Source organism: Caretta caretta, chromosome 1 (genome assembly GCF_965140235.1).
Source record: "Caretta caretta isolate rCarCar2 chromosome 1, rCarCar1.hap1, whole genome shotgun sequence".
Classification (NCBI taxonomy): domain Eukaryota; kingdom Metazoa; phylum Chordata; order Testudines; family Cheloniidae; genus Caretta; species Caretta caretta.
In genome coordinates, this window is record NC_134206.1 from 324,516,540 (window position 1) to 324,538,875 (window position 22,336).

The window sequence follows — 22,336 nt, forward strand, 5'->3', positions numbered from 1 at the left end:
ATCCTGAGACAGACACTGCAGATGTATAATGTTGTTAAAGCCCAAATGTATGGGTTTATACAGAAGGAATTTGCCTACAAATCAATTCCTAATAAAGATAATTTCTTCAGAATAAGCAGTGGAATCAACTTTTGAAATACTGACTAGCCTAATCAGATTATCATTTTTCTAAAGACTGTTTAATAGCAGACAATGCATGTCCAAGTGCAAAATGTATACCCCTTATGCCGTAGTTTTTGCACTTTATATATTTTTATTATTGCTTTTTATTTTTTAGCTAACACAGAAGTCGGTAAGTGGTTGTTAAATTATACACTTATATAGTATATATACATATGTATACACACACTATACTATACTGGAGAAGCAAACACTGAGTTCTGTATTCTTTTTGACTGGTTATTTTGAATATGTTTTTTAAGACTTAATCTCTTGCAACTCCAATCCCACAGCTATGGATAGTGGAAATTCCTGTAATAGATGATGCAGTATCCATCCTGCTTTACTGGAATGTGTGAAAGAGTGTATTTATGTTTTAGATTACTTATCTCCTACGTTTTTTTAAAATTACAAATACAAAAACGGGTCAAAAGTCTTTATCTCGTTTGGTTGTTTGAAAATATTAACTCTGCAATAACAGACCAGCAAGAAGGAAAGCCAATCTATAAATGATCCTTTCTCATGGCATTCTATTAAACTAGCCAGATAGAGCAGTTATAAGAGAGAAGCTCGAGGAAGCAGAATCTTTTACGATGTACAGAAAGATCTGTTGTTCTGTATAGCTTTCTGAAGTTGATTTTTTCCCTCCCTAATCATGTCATGTGATAGTATGACAAATTTCTTGTAATTTAGCAGTTCTCTGTTTTTTTTGTCTTCAGAACTTGATGCCTTGAGAGCAGTGGCTGCTGGCCGGGCACCGAGCTCTGAAGGAAGTGCTGCCACCAGCAGCAGAATAAAGTAAGGTGGCAATCCATCATATACCATTCCACCCTTGCGTCTCAGTTGCTGCTGGCAGTGGCAATGCCTTCAGAGCTCAGAGCCCAGCCAACAGCTGCCACTCTCTAGCCGCCCAGCCAGTGCTTAATTTTTGTTGGGGCTGAGCTCTGGCACCCCTTTCAATAAAAATTAAGCACTGGGGAGAGGCAGCAGGGTCCTGGGGTGGTGGAGAGCCAATGGAGGTCAGGGGTAATGGGGGGTGCGCCTCACCCACAAGGATGCCAAAATACAAGTTCGTCCAGAGTGCTACTTTCCCTAAGGCTGACCCTGCTAGCTCCTTATCCTTCTGCATCCCTGGCAAGCTATTTCCTCCTCCTTCTCCATATTACCTGGCCAGCAGTGGGAGCACTGAGAGCACAGGAGAAGAAGTTTCTTGCTCTCAGTTCCTGTGATTGGTACCAGAGCAGCTCCGAGGTGCTGGGAGGAGCAACTGCAAGGAAAGTCATGCTCAGTGACTATAGCCTTGGAATGGTGCATGCCCAGTCACTCTGTGAGGATAGCACTTATGCAGAATTTGGCCAGCACACCAGAGCAGCATGATGGTGAAGCACGCTCAGTACATGAGGAATATTTAGCAAACTGAGCCACAAAACTTTTACAAGTTTTACTGAGCATCTGTGAACTGAGATTTTCAGAGGCTCATAACTTGGCCAAAGTTGGATGGCTTCTCATGGGGACGGCAAGAGGCACATCCCCAGCATTAGGGTGATCCATCCCCCTGCCAAATTTCAAATCCCTTTTCCAAATCTAGAATGTCTCAATTAAATGGTTGCAAGAATTTTATTAATAGGAACAAAACAATGTAATTTTTCCTTCACTCATTCTGAGAAATGGCTAAATCATTTTTGCAGAGTATTTTCCAAATAAATTCAACATGAGGCAGACACCCAGTATGAATAATTTCAGCCCAAAGTTAAAGTTTGGCAAAATTGTAAACAACTGAAAAGAGAGCGTTGTAATGGAAAGTAGCCCCTATAATAAACACCTTGCCAGCCACATAAAAAACCTACCACCAACCAAAAAACACTTCCCTTTTAAATGTTTGCTCAAAGCCATCTGTATAGCTAAGTCAGTTTCACTATGAACACACTGAGCGAGATGGGAGCATGTTTTCAAACACTAGAAGTGGAAGCAAAGAGATTTTATCAATGATATTTATCAACTAATCTCCCAGACAACTATGAAAGAGGAATCCATATGGCTTACTGCCAAATTTTACTATACACTATACACAGATGTTCTGTGAACGATGAGGAATTAAAATATTCATATTTGAAATCTTGGTAGAGCTATTAAAATGTACATTGTTAGAAAAATAGAACATATTTTAGGCCATCAACTGAGGGGAAAAAATAAAACCAATGTCCTACTATAGTCTTTGTGCAATATAGGACCAATGTGATATAAAAGACAAGGGAATGCATGCTGGTTAAAATTTTATTCATACCCCCCCACCCTCAAATTTCAGATATGTTTGCAATTAAAATACAATTTTTTTTAATCACTGAGAGCCACCAACCCTGACTGTCCTAGAAAACTACATGAACTCTTGGCTGTGGTTTAAAATGAAGAAAAAAATCCACTGAGATAAGGATATAATACTACTACTACCACTACCAAATCCACAATCTGGGGGCCCATTCAAACTCTCAAAATTCTCTTTTCAGCTAGTAGGTTCAAAACAGTGACAGGAGAACCCATCTCCACAGTTTTTATCTTGCTGTGTTCATCATTGTGGTGCCCCAGTGCATCTATTTGGCAAAGTGTTGGTTATAACTGCTAAGTAGTTACCTTTAAAAGTAGACTATTTAAATAATCATGTAAAGATTATTCTACCCTTCATATAAAGTTCACGGACTATAAAGTTCCTTTAAATTGCCAAGAGAGAATTCTCCTGGCACAGGGAACAGGTAGGAGTTTTGCCAGACCCAGAAGAGGATATCTCCATATTGCTACAAAGATTCTGGCTTTTATCACAGTTCAATTGAGGCTGCTGTAAATTAGAGTTAATTAATTAGAGTTAAGGGGCTGCTCTGGCCTGAGTCTGGGCAACACAAAGATGGCTTAAAAGCTACCCAGACCTCATCCTGATGGACTTTATTTTAAGGGACATTTTAGGGAAACACCATTTCTTTACTCGATTCTTTAAACAGTCTACTCACTTAACAGTGAGCCTGGCTTAGTCAGGAAGGGTAGGTGAGAGTTACAAGAGACCAGGGGACTAGAGGAAGTCCCTGAAGAAAGACAGTAAGAGTCAGTCAGGAGACTGGAACAGGTCTCTGGGGAATGCTGCAGAGGCCCTCCCTGTGAAAAGGAAAGAATCGACTGTATATGTTTGGGACCTTGGAGAAGCTGAATGCGGGAAAGCAGCAAAAGGGGTTTGCTGGCTGGTGTCCCCAGCCAGAGAGCCAGGGCTGAAGGCAAGAGGAGCAGCAGAGGGAGTTGCCTGTTAGCTCTAAACCGGACAGTCAGAGCCAAGGGCCAGAGAGGACTAAAGGCAGGGGAGCAGTGGAGGAGCTTAAGAACATAAGAATGGCCATACTTGGTCAGACCAATGGTCATCTAGCTCAGTTTCCTGTCTTCCAACAGTGGCTGATGCTAGATGCTTCAGAGGGTATTAACAGAATGGGGAAATTTATTGAGTGATCCATCTCGTCATCCAATCTGAGCTTCCAGCAGTCACAGATTTAGGGACACCAAGAGCAGACAGTTTCACTCCTGACCATCTTGACTACTAGCTATTGATATTCTTTTTGAACCCAGTTACGCTTCTGGTCTTCACAACATGCCCTAGCAATAAGTTACACAGGTTGATTGTGCATGGTGTAAAGAAATACTTCCTTTTGTTTGTTTTAAACATACTGCCTATTAATTTCACTGAGTCCCCCCAGGTTCTTGTGTTATGTGAAAAGATAAATAACACTTCCCTATTCACTTTCTCCACACCATTCATGATTTTATAGACCTCTACCATACTCCCCCTTTAGTTGTCTCTTTTCTAAGCTGAACAGTCCCAGTCTTTTTAATCTCTCCTCCTATGGAAGCTGTTCTATGCCCCTCATAATTTTTGAGGTCCTTCTCTGTACTTTTTCCATTTCTAATATATATTTTATGAGATGGGGTGACCAGAACTGCATGAAGTATGCCAGGTATGGGTGTACCATGGATTTATGTAGTGACATTATATTTTCTGTCTTATTAGCTGTCCCTTTCCTAATGGTTCCTAACATACTGTTAGCTTTTTTATTGTACTGCTGTTTCACATGGAGCAGATGTTTTCAGAGAACTATTCGCAGTGATTCCAAGATCTCTTTCTTGAGTGGTAATAGCTAATTTAGACCCTATCACTTTGTATGTATAGTTGGGATTATGTTTTTGAATGTGTTGAAATCACCGATAGGTTGGTTTAGCTGGATGAGCCTTAGACCTAGTGTGGGGACAGTACTGCAGTCAAAGGTAATGCAGAGGAAGCAGCACTGGTTCTCCTCTACCCAATGAAATTACTAAAAGCTGAAATCGTTAAGTACTGGGGGCTAAGTGGAGGAACCTCAGAACATTGCACTGCAGCTAAAGGCAGCAGCCAGCAAAGGCAGCAGCAATGCTAGCAAGCAGAGGCAGCAGCAGTGATCAGTGCCAGCAGAGATCAGTTGCAGAGGTATCACTCAACCAATCCTCCTTCTCAGGAGCAGGAATTAAACCCACCTGACTGCATCCCTGGATTTTAAGATGTTGGTGACCACGGACAACCAAGAGTGGGTGCAGCAGAGAGAAAAGGGAAGCAGCATGTTAAAGGGACATTCATCTGTCAGTCTTTCACACTGCAAGATGGGAAACTGAGGTAAGGAATTGCTATCCAAGATAGTGCGAGGTGGGCATTTACTTATTGTTTGCAAACTTATGAACCACTGTTGTGGTGTTTTGGCAAATTAATTCTGCATTCCGTCTCCTTTTTAATAAAAGTTTTCTTTTGTTAGATACAAATTCAGTGCTTGCAAGTGGGGAAGTATTATGTAATACTCACTTACACAAACACAGATTTATTAGGATGCAGCATGTACCAACTTCTGCACACATAGGCCGGAATGAATTTCCTGCTAACCCCCTATGTCAGATCAACAACATAATATACAAGACAACTTCACGCTAAGATAAAGATAGTGCACCATCTATTGGTGGAGGTGCTGTCTACACTAATCACTCCAACTCCCCCCCCTCCACTTAAAGAAGAATTTAAATAGTAACTCCTAAGAATCCAGGTAGTTTGCCATTTATGCAGGTTTCTGTGTTCATCTGCCCCCTTGAGTCCTATATTCTGTCATGGACATATTGCTTATAGTTGGATCTAGATATCTGTGAGTGCAGAGTTCATGGCCTCTAGGTCAGACCTGTCTCTTGTAGACAGACTGTTGAAGATGGCAGTAAGTTGAGATCCTGAGAACACCCTGGCAATTTCTCCTGCACAACCGGTCTCCCATGACAAGCCACAGGAGCCAGCCGGAGTACGTCCAAATCCTCCTCTGCATCCCTTTGGAATGATTGTTGAGTATCCAGAGTGTTTGCCCTCCCCTTTCTTTCAATGAATCAGAACACCAGTTCTTGATGCACTACAAATGGGTGAGGCTCTTGCTTTTTGTATTAGCAAAGATAAGTTGTTTAGTTGCTCCATCACTGTGTAAGGTCCCCTCCATTAAGAGGTCAGTTTGGGATTTTTTCTGGACTGTTTTTTCCAGTTGCATAGCCACATCTTCTTTCCTGAATGGGCCCATATTTTCCCATTTTTCTGGCATCTGGTACATGGCATGCTCACTTCTGGCCTATCTGTTCCACCACCTTCTGGAATTCTGTCCTCAGGTCACTGATGTAGTACTCTGCCATATCACCTACCTGTGCGGGTGCAGGGCTTTGCCAGTTCTTGATGCCTGAACATCAAGTCACAGGAAATCATGGGTTTGCAGAGTCCAAAATCTCATAAGGAGAGTGTAGCGAGGCGATGACTCACCGGTGCAGCGCCTCCTGCTGGTCGTCTTGGGAATTAGCTCTTCCAGCCCAGAGTGTCCTATGCAGGCCGGTGTCTCGCCTGCCACTGGCCCAGCGTCCCTCCTGGACCCCGGTGCCCCTTTTCCTCAGGGTTCTGCCCCAGCAGTACCCCCACTCTGGGTCTCCCCTCCCAAGGGAACCCCCCAACCCTTTAAACCCACCTTGCCTCAGTGGCTACTGCCAGTCGTCATCCAGCCCCCTTTCCCTGGGGCAGACTGCAGTCTGTAATGGCCACCCAACACTGGCAAGGGGGTAGGACCTGCTGCCTTTGCCTATCCCTGGGCTGCCCCTCTGCAACACCAGTATCTTTCTGGGCCTTTACCAAGGCCTGCAGCCTGGGCGTTTACCAGACTGGAGCTCCCCAGCACCACTCCACTTAGGGTACCTCGCTCTCAGGCAGCTAGCCCATCCCACCCCAGGGCTAGTGTGAGACTCTTCCAGCTTCTGGCCCTCAGCCCTCTTATAGGGCCAGCTGTGGCCTAATTGGGGCATGGCCCCAGCTGTGGCTGCTTCCCCCAATCAGCCTAGCTTTTCCCCAGCTGCAGCCCTCTCCAGGGCTGCTTTAACCCCTTCAGGGCCAGAGTGGGGTGACCACCCTGCTAGAGAGAATTATTTCATTATTTGTCCCCCGGAATCATTTGGTTTCCAGGTCCTGTAGATCCTCTGTACCAATAGGTACAGCGAGTAATGGATAACTGAATCACAGCTGATGTTGGTATGCCAAGACAACAAAAGATGACTTTGCAACCCAATTTTGTTGGTCTTCAATGACTAAGACTTTAAGCAGAGAACCAATGATGTGGTTTACTCTCTCCACTTCCCCATTATTCGCAGAATGAGCAACAGTAGTCCTCACCTTGGTTATCTGGAGATGTCGACAAACCTCGCGTAATAACTGTGATTCAGATTCCTTCCCCAATCAGTGTAGAAGCAGCTTAGTTGACCAAACTGCAACACTACATGTTTCATCAATGCATTCATAACCCTCCGAGTCCCTTTATACTTCTGGAATTGCACCACCACATACTTTGAAAAGGTGTGAGACACCACCGGCAAATCCTGATTTCCAGCTGGTGTTTCTGGTAGTGGGCCTTTCAAGTCAATCTGTATGAACTCCCAGAGCTAACTGTGTTGGAGCATTTCCCCTAAAGGAGCTCTACCTCTTCTTGCTGGCGTTTTCCTTTCTTGACAAGTAAGTACCTAATCCTTAACATCTGCAGCTATGCCTCACCAAAAAAATCTGTCAGATGCCCAGCTTTTCATAACTCATGTGCCTGCTACTTAGTCATTAGGAAGACACTCCTGTATCCTTCTCTGTAAGCTTGCTGGACAAATCCAGGTACCTTCAGATACCAGGAAGTTGGTAACCAGATCAATGGATAATTGGTCCAGGACTGCACTGAACCTCCCTAGTCTGAGTCATCTTTGATAGTTCTGTTGGCACACTGACTATATCAGGATCCTTAGACTGTTCATGCCAGATGACTAAGTTGAGTCTATTCTCACTGCCCTCACCTAGCTGAGGGCATCTGTAACCACATTTTGCTTTCCAGGTTTATGGTGAACTGTGAATGTATGTTCAGTTTGTGAATCCATCTCCACACTAGTTCTGCTTCAGAAGGAACCGCTGCAGGGCACTTAGGCTGTGTACACTGAATTCCATACCTATTAAATTGGGACAACAGGTCTAAGTTTAAGTATTTTCGGGTTCCATTTATTAAATGGTTTACGTATTATTGTGGGCCAGGTTCGCATGTAACCTCTCTTTAGGGCGGGAGATTGGATGTGAATCCTGGGAAATGTTATGAACTTCAAAGGACTATACTAAACAATGTCCCAGACAAGAATGGACTTTTGGGACAAACAGCGTCAAATGGTTTACCTGGGTAATCTGTACGGGAAGGTGAATGCAAATTCTCCATCTCTGGTTATGTAAAAATCCAGCCTTTTGAAGCTACACCCTGATGAGAGGACCACTGTCTGCCATAATAGTTCCTGGAGCATGAAGATCAAAAGCCCAAGCTGTATAAAGGAAAGACTGAACAATTCATGGGTGTGCTAGTTCTGACCTAAGGCTGTTGTGAACTTGTAACCACAGAAAAAACCCTTTGAGAGGTTTGAAGGACTGACGCCTATCAGAGGCCTTGTTGGAGTTGGGACAGACGCTGGCCTGTTTAGGCAATCTGGGTTGCTGGGACTATCACAGTGCAGGCAGGGAACCATGCTGCCTGGAAAAACACTCTGGTCAGAAAGAAGAAAGAGGGAAAGGTCTCCATCTAAGAGAGGTGAGCCAGGAGCCAGGAGCCTAGAGTAGGTGCCCTTGATGGACCACAGAGGGAAATACAGGTGCAGTTGCCCTGAATTGTGACAAACACATCACCTGCTTTTGGGCTCCTGACTCTCCCCTTCTACACAGTTTTGCTTCCACTTCTCTGGGGGACTTAGCTTGTGCTTCTGTGTCCTGCCCTTACTTGCCCCCCACTCCTCAGAGAAGAAAGCAGGGAGGTAATGAGGGAAAGGCAGCTGCTGCTCACGTGTACAGTAGCACTGCGCAGCCACACATCAGAAAAAAACTAATTGCTTCCTTCACAGTCTAACAAACCAGGAGAATAGAGTCCTGGCACCATGAGATATACACTGAATGTGGTTCTGACTGGCTCCAGGAGGACAGACAGCACCCAAGTTCAAAGAAGAGAATGGCCCTATCTTGTACATAAGGGAAACCAGTCTTTACTATATGTTGGTAGAATATATTTACTGAATTTAATTTTCTTCCTGCGGTATAATGATGAACATTTTCCTTTTTAATAATTTGGAGCAGGTCATGTGGTTATGACTACTGATATTAGGAAACCAACACATGTCATCTGACAAATCTAGTCTGAGGCCTGATTAAAAACTTTTTAAAAGAAACCTTTTACAACTTAGCTTCATGGATGCTACAGACAAAATAAATCCAGTGATACATTATGATGTGAAACACTAAGCAAAGATTACAAGGTTACAAGCCTTTTTCTTTTAACTGTTTACTTTGGCAGTTTAGGCAAGCTCTGTTTGCCATATGCACACTTTTTATTTCTACACAAAGCTGTTTTAAACAAACAACTATACTGAGAAAGAAGAGCTATAGAACAAGAGAGATTATTTTTTGTTAACTTTTTCAAAACAGCACTGAAGATACTGCTCTTGTCCAAAGAACAAATGCTTTTAAACTTGTTTCTGAAACAAATCCTTTTTGACCCAGAATGTCTGTTTTCCCCTTTATAAAGGCTTGGATTCTGATAGTAACCCTGAACATTGACTAATCTGACAAGCAAACATTGAAAGTTCTCAACTTTATCCATTTTCGCAAGATAAATAAAAATAAAAGTTCAAAATACTTACCTCATATACATTGAATTGTGATTGCCCTCTAGACAATTCCCTATAACTTGTTGTGAATTCTCCAATGAAATCATGGCTAGAAAAAAAAAAGTTTTCAAATCAACACATACACAATATAAACTACTTTTCCATTAATTTACAAAAATACATCTAAAGTGAAGCACAGCTGACACATGAATAGACATGTGAGAAAAGCAATGCTAGCAAAAGACTTGTTATTCTGTTGACTTAAATATAATGTATGTTCATTACTCTTCCCCCCTAAATTATAATTATAAATAGATTTGATTGAATCCATCTGATAGCTTATGTTAACTGTACCCAACACAGAATGAAGAACTAGATTGCAAATTTACAACCAGCACCGAATAAAGACTGTGGACCGTGAACAGAACCCGAAAGGAACTGCCAACAGTCCTCCATTCCCTCTCTGGCTCCCCACTTGCACCATGACAGAGTGCGAGCGTGTGTTTGAGAGAGAAGAGTGGTGAGTCGGAAGGGGAAGGAAGTAATCTGTAATTGGGAAAGGTCAGTCCTAAACTATGCTGATTCGTGCACTAGAGGGGAAGAGCCAAGGCTCTACTCACTCCTTTTACCTGTCCACCTACCTGCTTGGGAGGGGAAATAGTGGCTCTGCAGCTACTGCTCACCCCCGTGTGCTAGAATCCATTGATCACATAAGTTCATACAGCAGATTAAGGGAATTCTTTGTGGGGGGACAGACCTCAATATTGATGCAAAAATTATATTAATAAAATTATTATAACCAACTTTTAAAAAGTTTTTACAAACTTGTTTTCACCTTTATTGAACATGACTACAAAAATGTTATAGCCAAAATGCTTGAAAATATGACAAATCACACGTTTAGCTAATTATGTTACAAAATGTTAAAGTTAATAAAAACATTCCAAAAGGTTTCTGCTTCTAGCTCTCAAGGACAAGCGAACAAATCATGTAGCACCTTTAGGAAGGAACCTGATAGTAAGAGTTGCGTTATCAAAGCAATAAATCTAGAGGTAAAGTTGGCCTATAATACCCATCCCCTTCTTTTCTTTTAAAAGAAACACTTGAGTTTAAATCCACACAAAAAGTTCCAAAATTATCCTTATTTCAATAAAATGTATTTGTAAAGCATATTGGAAAATATTTATGGTGGAAAATGTTTTACAAAATATATTGTTGACTTCCAACTCACATTTCCACTTAAATCTTTGGTGTTTGTTTCTCAAATGTTTAAGATGGCATAAGCTTATTTTAACATTTTATATTTGGAAATATTTTGTATCTAAATGCAAGCCTTCATATAAGAACTGCCTAATATCTTTGTTATATGAGTAGTAAAATATTTTATGTACAAATATAGCAAGACTATATAATGCTAGATTAAATTACTAAATATGTAACACCATTTAAGTACAAAATATTTCAATTAATGGAAAAAAAATAATTAATTACTGGCAACACACAAGTAAAACCTCACCCAATGCGAAAATACAAGAAAATCTTCATTTCAAAAATCATCATGTAAAGTTAATAACTTAGGCCAAAGACTTTCCAAAAGTTATTTAATTTTAATAACTACTTTAAGAACCAAAAACTTATATAAGGAATAGAAGTTTGAACTTTTTCAAAACAAAATTTCATTTTGTGTCAAAGTAAACAAATTTTTAAAAATCTCAGAAAATATAACAGTTAAAACTAACTTTATAAGTTATCTAAATCTTTTCTGTCACCAAAAAAAGCAATTAAAATGTTGCATATTCATTAACCAAACAGCATATTCAGAAGCTAAAAAAGTGTCAACTAGCCAATAAAAGCATAAAACCATTAAAAAAAAGTAACAGCAGCCAACTTGAATCTAAGCATTAGATCTCTTCATGTTCGGCATGGAGTCTAGTATTGGGAGTGGTTTCCTGCTGTACTTGGTGACGTGAATCTCTACATCTACTGGAGGAAGGAGAGCAGGAAAGGTGCACAACATATCTTTTCTTTTGAAACAAGTTCAAATGGAGAGTTCTGCCCACGCTCTACAGGTTGACCATGCCCAGCAGAATTACTATAGCCCCAGGGCTTACAATAATTCTTGGGTAAACAAACTTGCAGCTCCTGTTTGGAATTATTATTAGAGAGTAGCTTCCATATTGCAAAGTCCAAGCACCTATCATACCTTTAGTGAGCACTGGAAATTATGCAAAGATAGGGCCTTTTCTACAATAATCTAAAAAGAATATTAGTTGAAACAAGGAAGTAATTATGTGGAACTGTACTCCTTTCTTAATACACATATTTTAGGATATAGATATTCAGGCCTGTCTGTAAAGGCCTATACTCTAAGAATTTAGGTGTATTCTTATCACTTTGCTAATTATAGAGGTATAAAAGAAAGAATCAAAATCACTGTCTGCTGGTGTAAGGGCCTTCTCTTACTGTGACAATCTGAGGCCTTGTTCTTAGGCTAAGGCCTTTGGCTAAGCAGCAGAGGCAGCCATAAGCTGGGAAGCGAACAGTCACATCCTCACATTCCAAACTAGTCACACTGAAATAAGGTGCTATTCGGCTGTTAGGAATACAATCCTGTCCTGATAGTTCCTATCACCTCCAGAGACAGGGAAGTGCCTAGAAAATGTACAAGGAAACTTAGTTTGATAGCATCCTGTCTGGCAAGAACTCACTTATCAATAGCTGGGATGTGAAATCCTCACTTCTGTATTATCTTGTCATTATAGTTCCCACTTTGCTATTGTTTGTCTGTATAATCTCTGTCTGGTTCTGTGATTGTTCCTGTCTGCTGTATAATTAATTTTGCTGGGTGTAAACTAATTAAGGTGGTGGGATATAATTGGTTACATAATCATGTTACAATATGTTAGGATTGGTTAGTTAAATTTCAGGAAAATGATTGGTTAAGGTACAGCTAAGCGGAACTCAAGTTTTACTATATAATCTGTAGTCAATGAGGAAGTGAGGGGGTGTGGGCGTGGGCATGGGCATGTGGGTAAGGGAGATGGGAACAGGGAATGGGGGTAAGGAAGTTGGAATCATGTTTTGCTAAAGGGGGAAATGGGAACAGGGAATGGGAGTAAGGAAGTTGGAATCATGTTTGGCTAAGGGTAGGAATGGGAACAGGGACACAGGTGTAAGGCTCTGTGGTGTCAGAGTTGGGAAGGAGGATACTAAGGAAGGAAACTGGAATCATGCTTGCTGGAAGTTCACCCCAATAAACATCGAATTGTTTGCACCTTTGGACTTCGGGTATTGTTGCTCTCTGTTCATGCGAGAAGGACCAGGGAAGTAAGTGGGTGAAGGAATAAGCCCCCTAACAACATACATAATAGCTATTGACATTATATGCATATCTAATTCTCATTGAAGAACAATTAACCCCTAAAATTTATTTTAAAATGCACAAAATTTTCACAAACCAACTTTAGTGATTGTAATACAGAAGTATCTTACCTTCCATCTCTTTCCCAATCATACACCTCTATTTTAATCGTTCTGCAAAAGAAAAATATATATATATATTTTTAAAATGCAAGTTTTCACTAAACACCATGCTTAATTTTTGAAAAAATATGCTAATGAAAATGCACTCTGTTCTGAAAGATTAATTTTTCATTAAAAGCAGAAAGGTCAGACAGTTTGGCTGTTTGCTCAGTTTAAGCAGAAAATACTTGCTTGAGCTATTCAGTTATGATTTCCCATTATTTAACATTTTTAGCCATCCAGCACCCTACAAAAAACATTTCATACCAGCTAAGATTTAATACTAAATTTTAGTATTTTAGTCCAAGTAATTTTCTTCAAATAAAAAAAAAAGTTAATGAAAATAAATACAATTAAAATTTCATTAAAGACAAAATTGTTCTCTTTACATGGGATTTATGGGATCATTTCCACAGAATATGTCTGGGATTCAAGCACAAAACTGGTTAACAAATTACAAGATTTAGGAGTGTACATTCCTTTCTAATACCATCTCTCACACATTGATAATGCAGAAAGTTCAACAGTGGAGTGCTCCAGAGTTCCGGCTAGGATTGGTGTTATTTAATGTCTGTTAATGATTCGGAAAAGGGCATGGACAGTAGGCAGGCAAGATTTGCCAAAAAGAAAAAAAGTTATTTAGGTTAGTCAAAAACTAGAGAAGACCGAGGAACTTCAGAGGGACAATGCACATGGGAAGTAATCATACGAACTACCCTACACATATCTTGGTTCTTAATTAAAAGTAACTAACTACTCAGAAAAAAGACCTGTCGTTGGGGACAGCTCAATGAAAGCCTCAGCTAAACACACTGTAATGGTCAAAATGGCAAACTTGCCCCATATACCTGCCACCTCAGAGGTGGGGAGACTGACTGTGCCAGCAGAGGAAAGAAAACCCTTGCCCCTTTAAGGAGCACATCCCTCCCCCACCATGGCCTTGAGGATGGGGGGGGGCTCTTTGACTGATTAAGCAAGAAGAGGAGGAAGCGGCATAATCCTACTGGCACTTACACACTCAAGCGGCAGGTTTATAAACACTTTCCCTTGTCCAAACTGCTATTCTGCACCCAGGACCAACAAATCCCTTCTCTTTGGGACTAGAGTAGGACCAGGTTTGCCCTTTGGTAGCTGGGATAGAATTACCAAGTTGGCATAGGTGCTATGGGTATTTTCACCTTCTTTTCAGTGGCTCAGTGACCAGGTGGATAGATTAGATTGTAAAACTCATGTTGTCAAAACATAGCAGGTACCCAGTGCAGCTGCTTGTACAATAGGGGTCTGGTTCTCTGATAAACAGGAACGGAAGCAGATTAGAAGGCGGCATCTCCTAAAGAAGATGGGGAATGGAGTTTTGGCTTCTAAATCTGGTGCAGTGAGGAGACAAATCTTCTTTCTCATACCATCGTCTTTCATGTGAGGAGAGGGCACTGGGATCCCAGCTGGAGGGCTAAGCGCCCTGAAAATGGGGGCTGGAAGGACAGAAGGGGAGAAGAGTGAGAACTTAGCGAGTTGGGGGGCAGCCAGCTCCAGGCTGGGAAGGAGGGCCCCAGGGGTTCCTACCAGCTCTCAGGCCCATTCAAGCCCCTCCTGGTTCCACTCCCTGGCCTGATCCTGGGCCCTGTAGCAGCCACTTCAGCCCACCTGGGTGTTGCTCTCACCTCCAAGCTGATGCCCCCACAGAGTGTGAGAGTTTATTTCCATTGCAGGGATGCCCCCCTCTTCTGTTGACACTGGTCCCGGGAACAGTGTGGGGACCAAGTTAAAGGTGTGTGGGGAGGGTGAAGAAAGCCCCCATCCCTCAAGTCTGACAGTGGATGAGTTATAACCAGACGGTTTCCCAGATGTGTTACTTAATAAAGTTACAGCCTAGTTAAACCATGTTCTTGGTATCTTGCCTTTTTTTCCTGTGGTGTCTGGGACAACATTAGGATGCATATATGGAACATAAACATGATGCCATTATAACAAATGAACAGAATGCCCACACCAGGATTACCATGTTCAGAACTGGTCACTGCATCCCAAAAAAGTTATAACAGAAACAGACAGGACTTAGAGTCAGGTGACAAAAGTAACTGGAGACCTGGAAAGATTTTCATGAGAGAAACTGAAAAACTGAGAATATGACAGAAGCCCCCCAAAATGAATGGCATGCAGAAGGTAAACCGAATGTTCCATTTACCATTTCTTATAATTAAGGCTAAGAGTCTGTCACACATATTTCTAGTAAAAGTCACGGACAGTTTACGGGCAATAAAGAAAAATTCACGAAAGCCCGTGACCTATCCATGACTTTTACTAAAAATATGCATGACAAAATGGCGAGCTGCAGACTCCTCATGTCAACCAGTGGGGGCTGGCTTGGAGGTGCATGGTCCCCCATCACTCCGCTGCCTCGGAGCTCCGGGCACCCCTGACTCCGCCCCGGCTAGGAGCTGCCTGCGAGGGAACCCGTCTCCCTCTGCGGCTGGGAGCTCAGGCCCCCGCAGTTCCCAGCCACCAGGGGTGGCGGGGAACCCTACAGCTCCCAGGCGCTGGGGGCTCAAGTCACGGAGGTCTCTGGAAGTAAAGGATTCCGTGACTGCCATGACCTCCATGACAAAATCATAGCCCTACTTATAATACAAGGACCAGGGGACATTCAGTGTAATTGAAAAGGTTAGCAAATTTAAACCAAGAGGAAAAACTTCTTTATACAACACATAATTAAATTGTGGACTTATTGCCACCAGATATTATTACGGCTGAGACCTTTCTAAGACTAAAACTAGAATTGGACATTTACATGGATAATGGCTATATCCATGAATGTTAGAATAAAAAAAAAAATAAGGATCTACAACTATCCACTAATTGACAATATTAGGAAGAAACTCCTATTAGGGATGGGTTATTCCTTAATTGTATCCTAGAGAGTATTTTGTACCTCCTTCTGAAGAATTTAGTATTGGCTACTGTCTGACACAGGATATTGGATCAGTTTAGCAATCAGATCCAGTATAGCAATTCTTATATTGCTAGGTATTTCTTAATATTATTTATGCATTCATCCGACACGTACAATGTTGACAATGCGTTCTTTATATTTTAGGAAATTATACCCTAAACTGCTGAACTATTAGGCACTTATCCATCCATAAGACAGTCTTCAGCGTCAGAGAGAGCAGCAAATGTTGAATGATAACATACATGAAAAAAAGTTTCCCTACCTGTTTCCCTGCCTCCCACTCTTTATGGGTGATTGGGAGAAAATTCTCCTGCTTCAAGGGGTCACTGCTGCTACTGTATACAGTATTGAAGAAAATGACTTCCTCAGAACTAACACACTAACAGATCTTGTTAATATCAAACATCAAGACTGATACGTAACAAAAACCACCAGGAGATTGTATCTTCTCAGAAAAACCATTTACTGGACGAGGAACATTCTGTTTTCGGAAAAGCTCCAGTACTGAATGGACTCTATTCAATATCAATGAGGTGAACTAAGGACATAAAATAATATACCTACTGATTTTCCTCCTTCTTTTAAAACACATTAGATTAATTAATTTTAGTTCTCAGATCACTGGTTTGATGTTCTTTCCTGGAAAGGAACTCTTTCTTGCAGGTATGCTTTACAAATAGTTGAATGAATTAAAGAAAAAAAATCAATGCTGTGGGAACTGTTTTGCCTCTCTGTTCTCTTGTAAAAGAGGCAATGAGGGGATGAGGTGGTCTGGATGTTCTCTCTCTTCCAAGTAAAATTTAAGGACTTAGACTGCATCATTTAATATATAATATGTTTTTTTAAAAACATATTTCAGGTTCATGGAGAAGGAAGTGAAGGATGCCTCCTGATTAGTGTGAAAGTTACTCTTTAGAACAAAGATGAAAACATCTCCAAAGACTAGTTTGTCACACCAGTGAAATATTATGAAAATTAGAACTGGCACTGGAAAGGGAAATATCCTTGTTAGTTTATCATAAAAAGTAGCACATCACAAGAAGTCTGTTATTCTAGCTATTTGCTACTTGACTTCAAGATCTGAGAGGTGTGCTTGTTACTTAGCCAAACACACCTTGGCACTTCAGCCACAAACCATGCCACAGTGACTGATAGCTGAAAACTGTCATAATAAATCAGTTCCTGAGACAAAAGATTGTTTATGTGGTGGCCATGGCTTCTGCATGGTCCAAAGTGTCAGTTCAACAAACCAGACACTTGGGATACCAACTTGGTGCAATTTTCTTCGCAACTTGGGAATAAGGGTTAACAGAGAAGGTATGGTAATGTTGGAATTTTTACAGAAACAACAGATAACTTGTCTATGCCTTTTAATGTGGTTCCATTTATCCGCTTTAGAATAGTTACACTTTGCAATTGTGGCAAAAAGCCAAATCTCCCATGAGTTCTCTACCCCCACTACAAATTAGATAATATATGTGGAAAAAAGGCTTCTCTATTGCTTATGGTACATGATAGAAAAACTCAGCCAGTCTGTAGAGATATTTGTTTTCCCAGCTATGTGAATGAAGTGCCAAAAGTTTCTTTTCTGCCTATTTCAGGATGGGTAACTCTTCTCTGAGCAGGCTACATACTCTCCCCAAAGGGTTCCACGGTGAGAAGGCTAGCTATTGATCTTCAATTTTATACATTTCACATGAGATGTGCAAGAGATATTTAAACGTGTCTTCAAAACCTACAGATTCTGAAAGTTCACACTGGTGTACAACCGATATTATATACCAAAAGGATTTCATTTAAGTTTCTTGTATTCTAAAACATTTTTTCATTATAGATTTTTCACTCTGAGAAAACAGGTTGTTCTTTCCCTGACATGAATGAAAGGAGGAGATCTTCAGAAAGTTGGAATTTGGATGCATGATGATAGATCTGTAAGACTGATAAGATCTGAAAATACTTTTTTAAGCATTACTGGATTAATTAATTCATTACAGGAATGTGTATTGTCTTCAACATCATTAGCAAAATATCTTGAAAGAGTTCAAAGTAGCACTGGCTAGAAAATCAGTAGGTATAATGGCACTACCTGAATGTCAACATCTTTAGTGAGAAAAGATGCATTTAGATCTGCCTTCAAGCCCTTGTCACCTGTATCAAACATATACCTCCTTTAAAGTGTTCTTCTTCCTGTCTGACCAGTCAGATGAAGCTGTTCACTATAAGTGAATATACAATTTCTTAGAGCCCTCTGAAATATGGGAATTCATGAAGAGTTTCATAACAAAATTCAAAAATTCCACTTATCCTTGAGGAGTGTTTCATAATTTATTAAACACCTTTGTCAGCTAAGATTTATTGTCCAGGCCCTTTTAAAACACAATTGATCCTTTTCGTCCTCTGGTTTGAAACATATGTGGACAATTCTTTCATTTTTGTAATGATTGGGAAAAACTTTTTCCTTTACTATAGAAAGTAGTGCAATATACTGAGACAAGAGCCTTGAACTCTACTCTGCTTGTGTCCTCAATATTAAAAATACCCAGGAAGGTGTCCTCAGCCTACAGTTCCAATAAGAATGTTAAAGAAATTTCCCCTTCTCCTCAAAAACTTTGGGTCAGTTAGGCTTGGATTTCTTTGTATCCTTTAGGGAGAGAAAGGCTTGCTAGGCTTATTATCATGAAAGTGTGGTTCTCAACTCTTGGTGAATAAGAATGCTTCTTGCTCTTATGCTGCTTAGTACTGACTACTTGGAGGAGGTTGAGTGACAGATTGTGGTGTACGTTTTTGGTGTCCATTGAGGACTGGGTGAGATGTACCAACAACTCCAGATACAAGGCTGAGACAGGGAAGCAGGGACACGATAAATGGGCTGAGAAGGGCCAGTTGCAATTGCAGCAATGTCTCAGTGCACCTAGAAAACATTGGTGGTAACAACAAGAGGTAGTCAACATGTAGAGTTATACTTTTTTTCTCTTGTGCGTCCTGTCAGAATTTAATGCGGAGTATGTCTATTTGTAAGAATTTTGGAGATGCCAAACATTTCTAGACTCTGAGCATGGTTGGGTCTTGAGCTGTTCTGACTCCTATGTACTTCAGGCACACAGGGTCCAGCTGCCACATACATAAGGACACTGCAGACAAAAACCATTTGATAAAATACCTTATTTTTTGGGGACTTTTTCCCAGCATCCTCTGATGTACAAGTTCCACCCCTGAGGAAAGTAGTGCACCAGTATTTGCTTCTCACTGAAGCAGAGTAGAAACTAGTTTCCATGCACAGTAGTAGCAGGGACTCCTTTTGATGGAGAGAGGATTATTTACTAGTTTGAATTACTCATGATACTTGCTGCATGATTCATATTTTTGCCTTGCTCATTTATGTGAAATGTCTATTTCTTGTGACTTATCTCCTAGCTAAAAGGAACTTTGTTCACATCTAAGTAAAGGATTCAGATAAATATTTTTTAAAATGTAACCAATGTTTTGAACTAATTTTGTCTTCTAAAATGAAGATTAAATAACGCAACCAAAAATTCAGAAGCAGCAATGCTTACAGAAGTTATTCACATAAGAATTTGTAAGTGAAAAGAAAATTATCTCTGCATATAGAACTCAGTCTTTATCTTACCTGTCATAGTCTCCATTACACAGCGCTCTGACAGAGATTTTGAATGCCTGCCACACTGGATTTAATGTATTTTTTACAACTTCTGTCTTGTGACAGATCGTAAAACTGAAAAAAAATAAATAAATATTTTTTCACTTTTGAGTGATCACATGTGGAGTCATAAATATGCAGAAGTAGTCAATAATCTCTTTATTGCTCTACCTCAGTATTTAAATAATTTAATTCTAAAGCTAGTATGTCCAAATACAATCTAAAACAGAAGTACGATGAAGTCTAGGACTAGGAAGATTTTACCTAACCGGAAAAGGGCAGACTTTAGAATTTATAAACTTGCAGTTATGCCAATTCATGACTGCTGGGTTCATTTTAACTGCGGTATTTGGTTCTATAAACACTGGAACTCAGAGAAGGTGAGCTGGGTCCTTGTTACTCTTTGACTGCTTGCACAGTGAACAACTCTTGAGCTATTTTTCTGGACTTGGATAGACCTACTTCAGAGAGATCACCAGGACCCTTCTAATGCATGGCCTAGCTCCAGAAAATGTATATGCACCTGTTTTTTTTTTTAATGCAGATCATTTTTTCTGAATCATGTGATTCCACACATCCAGAAAAAGTTGCATGTATGTGGCCACTGACACCCACTGGACACTAGGCGGAGAGAATCCTTTTAAAAAGTTCAAACCTTGAAACCACATTCACTGAAGGATAGCAAGTTTTAGTAATCTGTCCATTATCTGAGAACAGCTGCAGGATACGTCAATTGCAACAATCAGAAGGAACTACACAGAAATAGGACACTTAAAATGTTGAACAGACCCAGAAGCTGGTTAAAAAGAACAGTGAGTGCAATTGACTTTAAAACTTGTTTCACAGCTTGCATCGCTTTGCTTTATCTTCCATATGGATAGGAAATGTCCGCACAGATTGACTCGGAAGGAAATCCCAGGTGGACTATTCTGGGTATTGGGATTATAGAATTTTTGGTGGAATGCACAACTACTGTAGCCCCAGGAACCAGAACAGAATTTAGATCTTGGTGTTCTGCAAGTGTTTTCTCAGGCCAGCTAATCATACCAGTAGAGAACCATAATCCTCAATCCTTCTCTTAGAAAAAGATTTCCAAACTACACATGGAAGAATATTTACTCCACTAAAAAAACAAATCAAAATCTGAACAAAAATTGTGGAACATTGTAAACCTCCTGTCCAATCAGCCTGCCCTTATCACTTCTCATTTCCCACTGCTTTGTTTGTATGCACAAGATTGTAAATTTACTGAGGCAGACCGTGTAGTCATTCTTGTCTGAGCAGTGTCCAGCCATTATTGCTGCTATGTAAATAATAATCATTTGTTTCTGGAGACAGGTTGTAGCAACAGATACCCATACATGCCAAGTTTTGTGCAGCTCCATGTGACATTGCTTGACAGTGAGAAATAGTCAGTGATATCCCATTCAGGGTCCGTTTGTGTATCAATTCCCATAATTTCTGTTTAGAGATACCATTAATTTATTTTAAAAATTATCTTTTGGCCCTCATTTTACATTCAAAATAGTGAAAACACTATTGGTCAGGAATGAGATTTTGTACCAGTGGCATCTCAGTGGCATTAATGATTTGTTTTTTGTTTCTTTTAAAATAAAGAGCAATATGATGGCACATCTCTTATATTCATGATTCAATTAACCTCAATGGTGTTGAATAAAAGTTATTTTAAATTTGAAATGTTTTTTCTTCAGAAAAGAGGTACTGCAATGAATTCTAACGTGGCATCTATTTATCAGTTATCTAAAATAAGTTAAAATGTATTCCCTGTAAATGATTCCATTAAATGGGAGATATACTTTGGAAATGGAAGTTAAGTTTTGATACCTGTAAGTACTTTGTAGCTGAACTGAAAAGAATCTATTCTACTTTAGGTTTGGAATTTAATACTAACCAATCACACTGTTAATTGTTTGGATGTATTGGTTACCAGTTTTATAACAAAATAACTACATCTCTCTTTTGGAAAATTAAAAGAAATTATTTATTTTAATCATATATAAGATCTAACCTGAGCATTATTAGCTGTTTTACACCTAATTGTTGAGTTAGGGGAATATGACCTATTCAGATAATGTACAACTAAGATGTGTGAAAGGTTTATGACACATAGCTGTTTATAATTAAACAGCATATAAAAAAGAGAGGTTATAATTTGAAAGGTTAGGACTCTTTAGGCCTAGTGCTTGGGGTGCCTCTCCAGTCCAGTCTTCTATTCAAATCAAATAGGATCTTGCAGATTTCCACCCCAGGCTCAATTAGAAGAGCGCCTCTGAACTGCGGATTCCTCAAAAGTCCCACACAGACCTGCTTGCAGCTATAATGTCCGATAGTCACACCCTGTTCCAATGACTGCGTCCTGGCTTCTGCTGCAGCCTGCTCTGTACACAGTTCCTTGGGGATTTCTCCTTGCATCTGGCTTCCCTGGTGCTCCTAGCTCCTAAGCTGCTGCTATTTTCCCAAGAACCAGATAATTTCCTGGGTAAGGGTCTTTCCTTCTATCTGATAAGGAGAAGGGGATGTGCAAGGGTGAGGGGGCTGATGAGAATGACAGTTTCTTGCTTACCAGGTTCATCAAAATCCTTTCCTAAGCTCCACAAACCCTATCTTTTATTCTTGTTCTTATTGTGAGGGAGCTCTGAGCCAAGCTGGGGAGTATCGATCCAGCCTCTCACAGGAGTTCTGAAGTGCTGCTCCTTGTATCCCATTATAATCAGATTTAACGGGCTACTTGTAGTGTTGCCACCTCTCAGGTACAAAAACCCTGGGCATCTGGGATGATCCTTAGCTCATAAAATTTGGCA

At 40.4% G+C, this 22,336-nt stretch overlaps 1 protein-coding gene across 7 annotated transcripts in view; it reads right to left on the minus strand.

The window, feature by feature from the left end:
• The window catches only part of CPNE8 (copine 8), a 290,234-nt gene that overhangs the window by 144,814 nt on the left and 123,084 nt on the right, over nt 1-22,336 (minus strand). For all 7 annotated transcript variants that reach the window (XR_007354651.2, XR_007354650.2, XR_007354652.2 and 4 more), the window contains exons 9-11: nt 19,485-19,589; nt 12,877-12,918; nt 9,418-9,493 (exon numbers count right to left, since the gene is read on the minus strand). Coding sequence is in view for 4 of the 7 variants with exons in the window: in XM_048836289.2 (XP_048692246.1) it covers nt 9,418-9,493; nt 12,877-12,918; nt 19,485-19,589 (223 nt within the window). In the remaining 3 variants the exon portion in view is untranslated. The remainder of the gene's footprint in view (nt 1-9,417; nt 9,494-12,876; nt 12,919-19,484; nt 19,590-22,336) is intronic.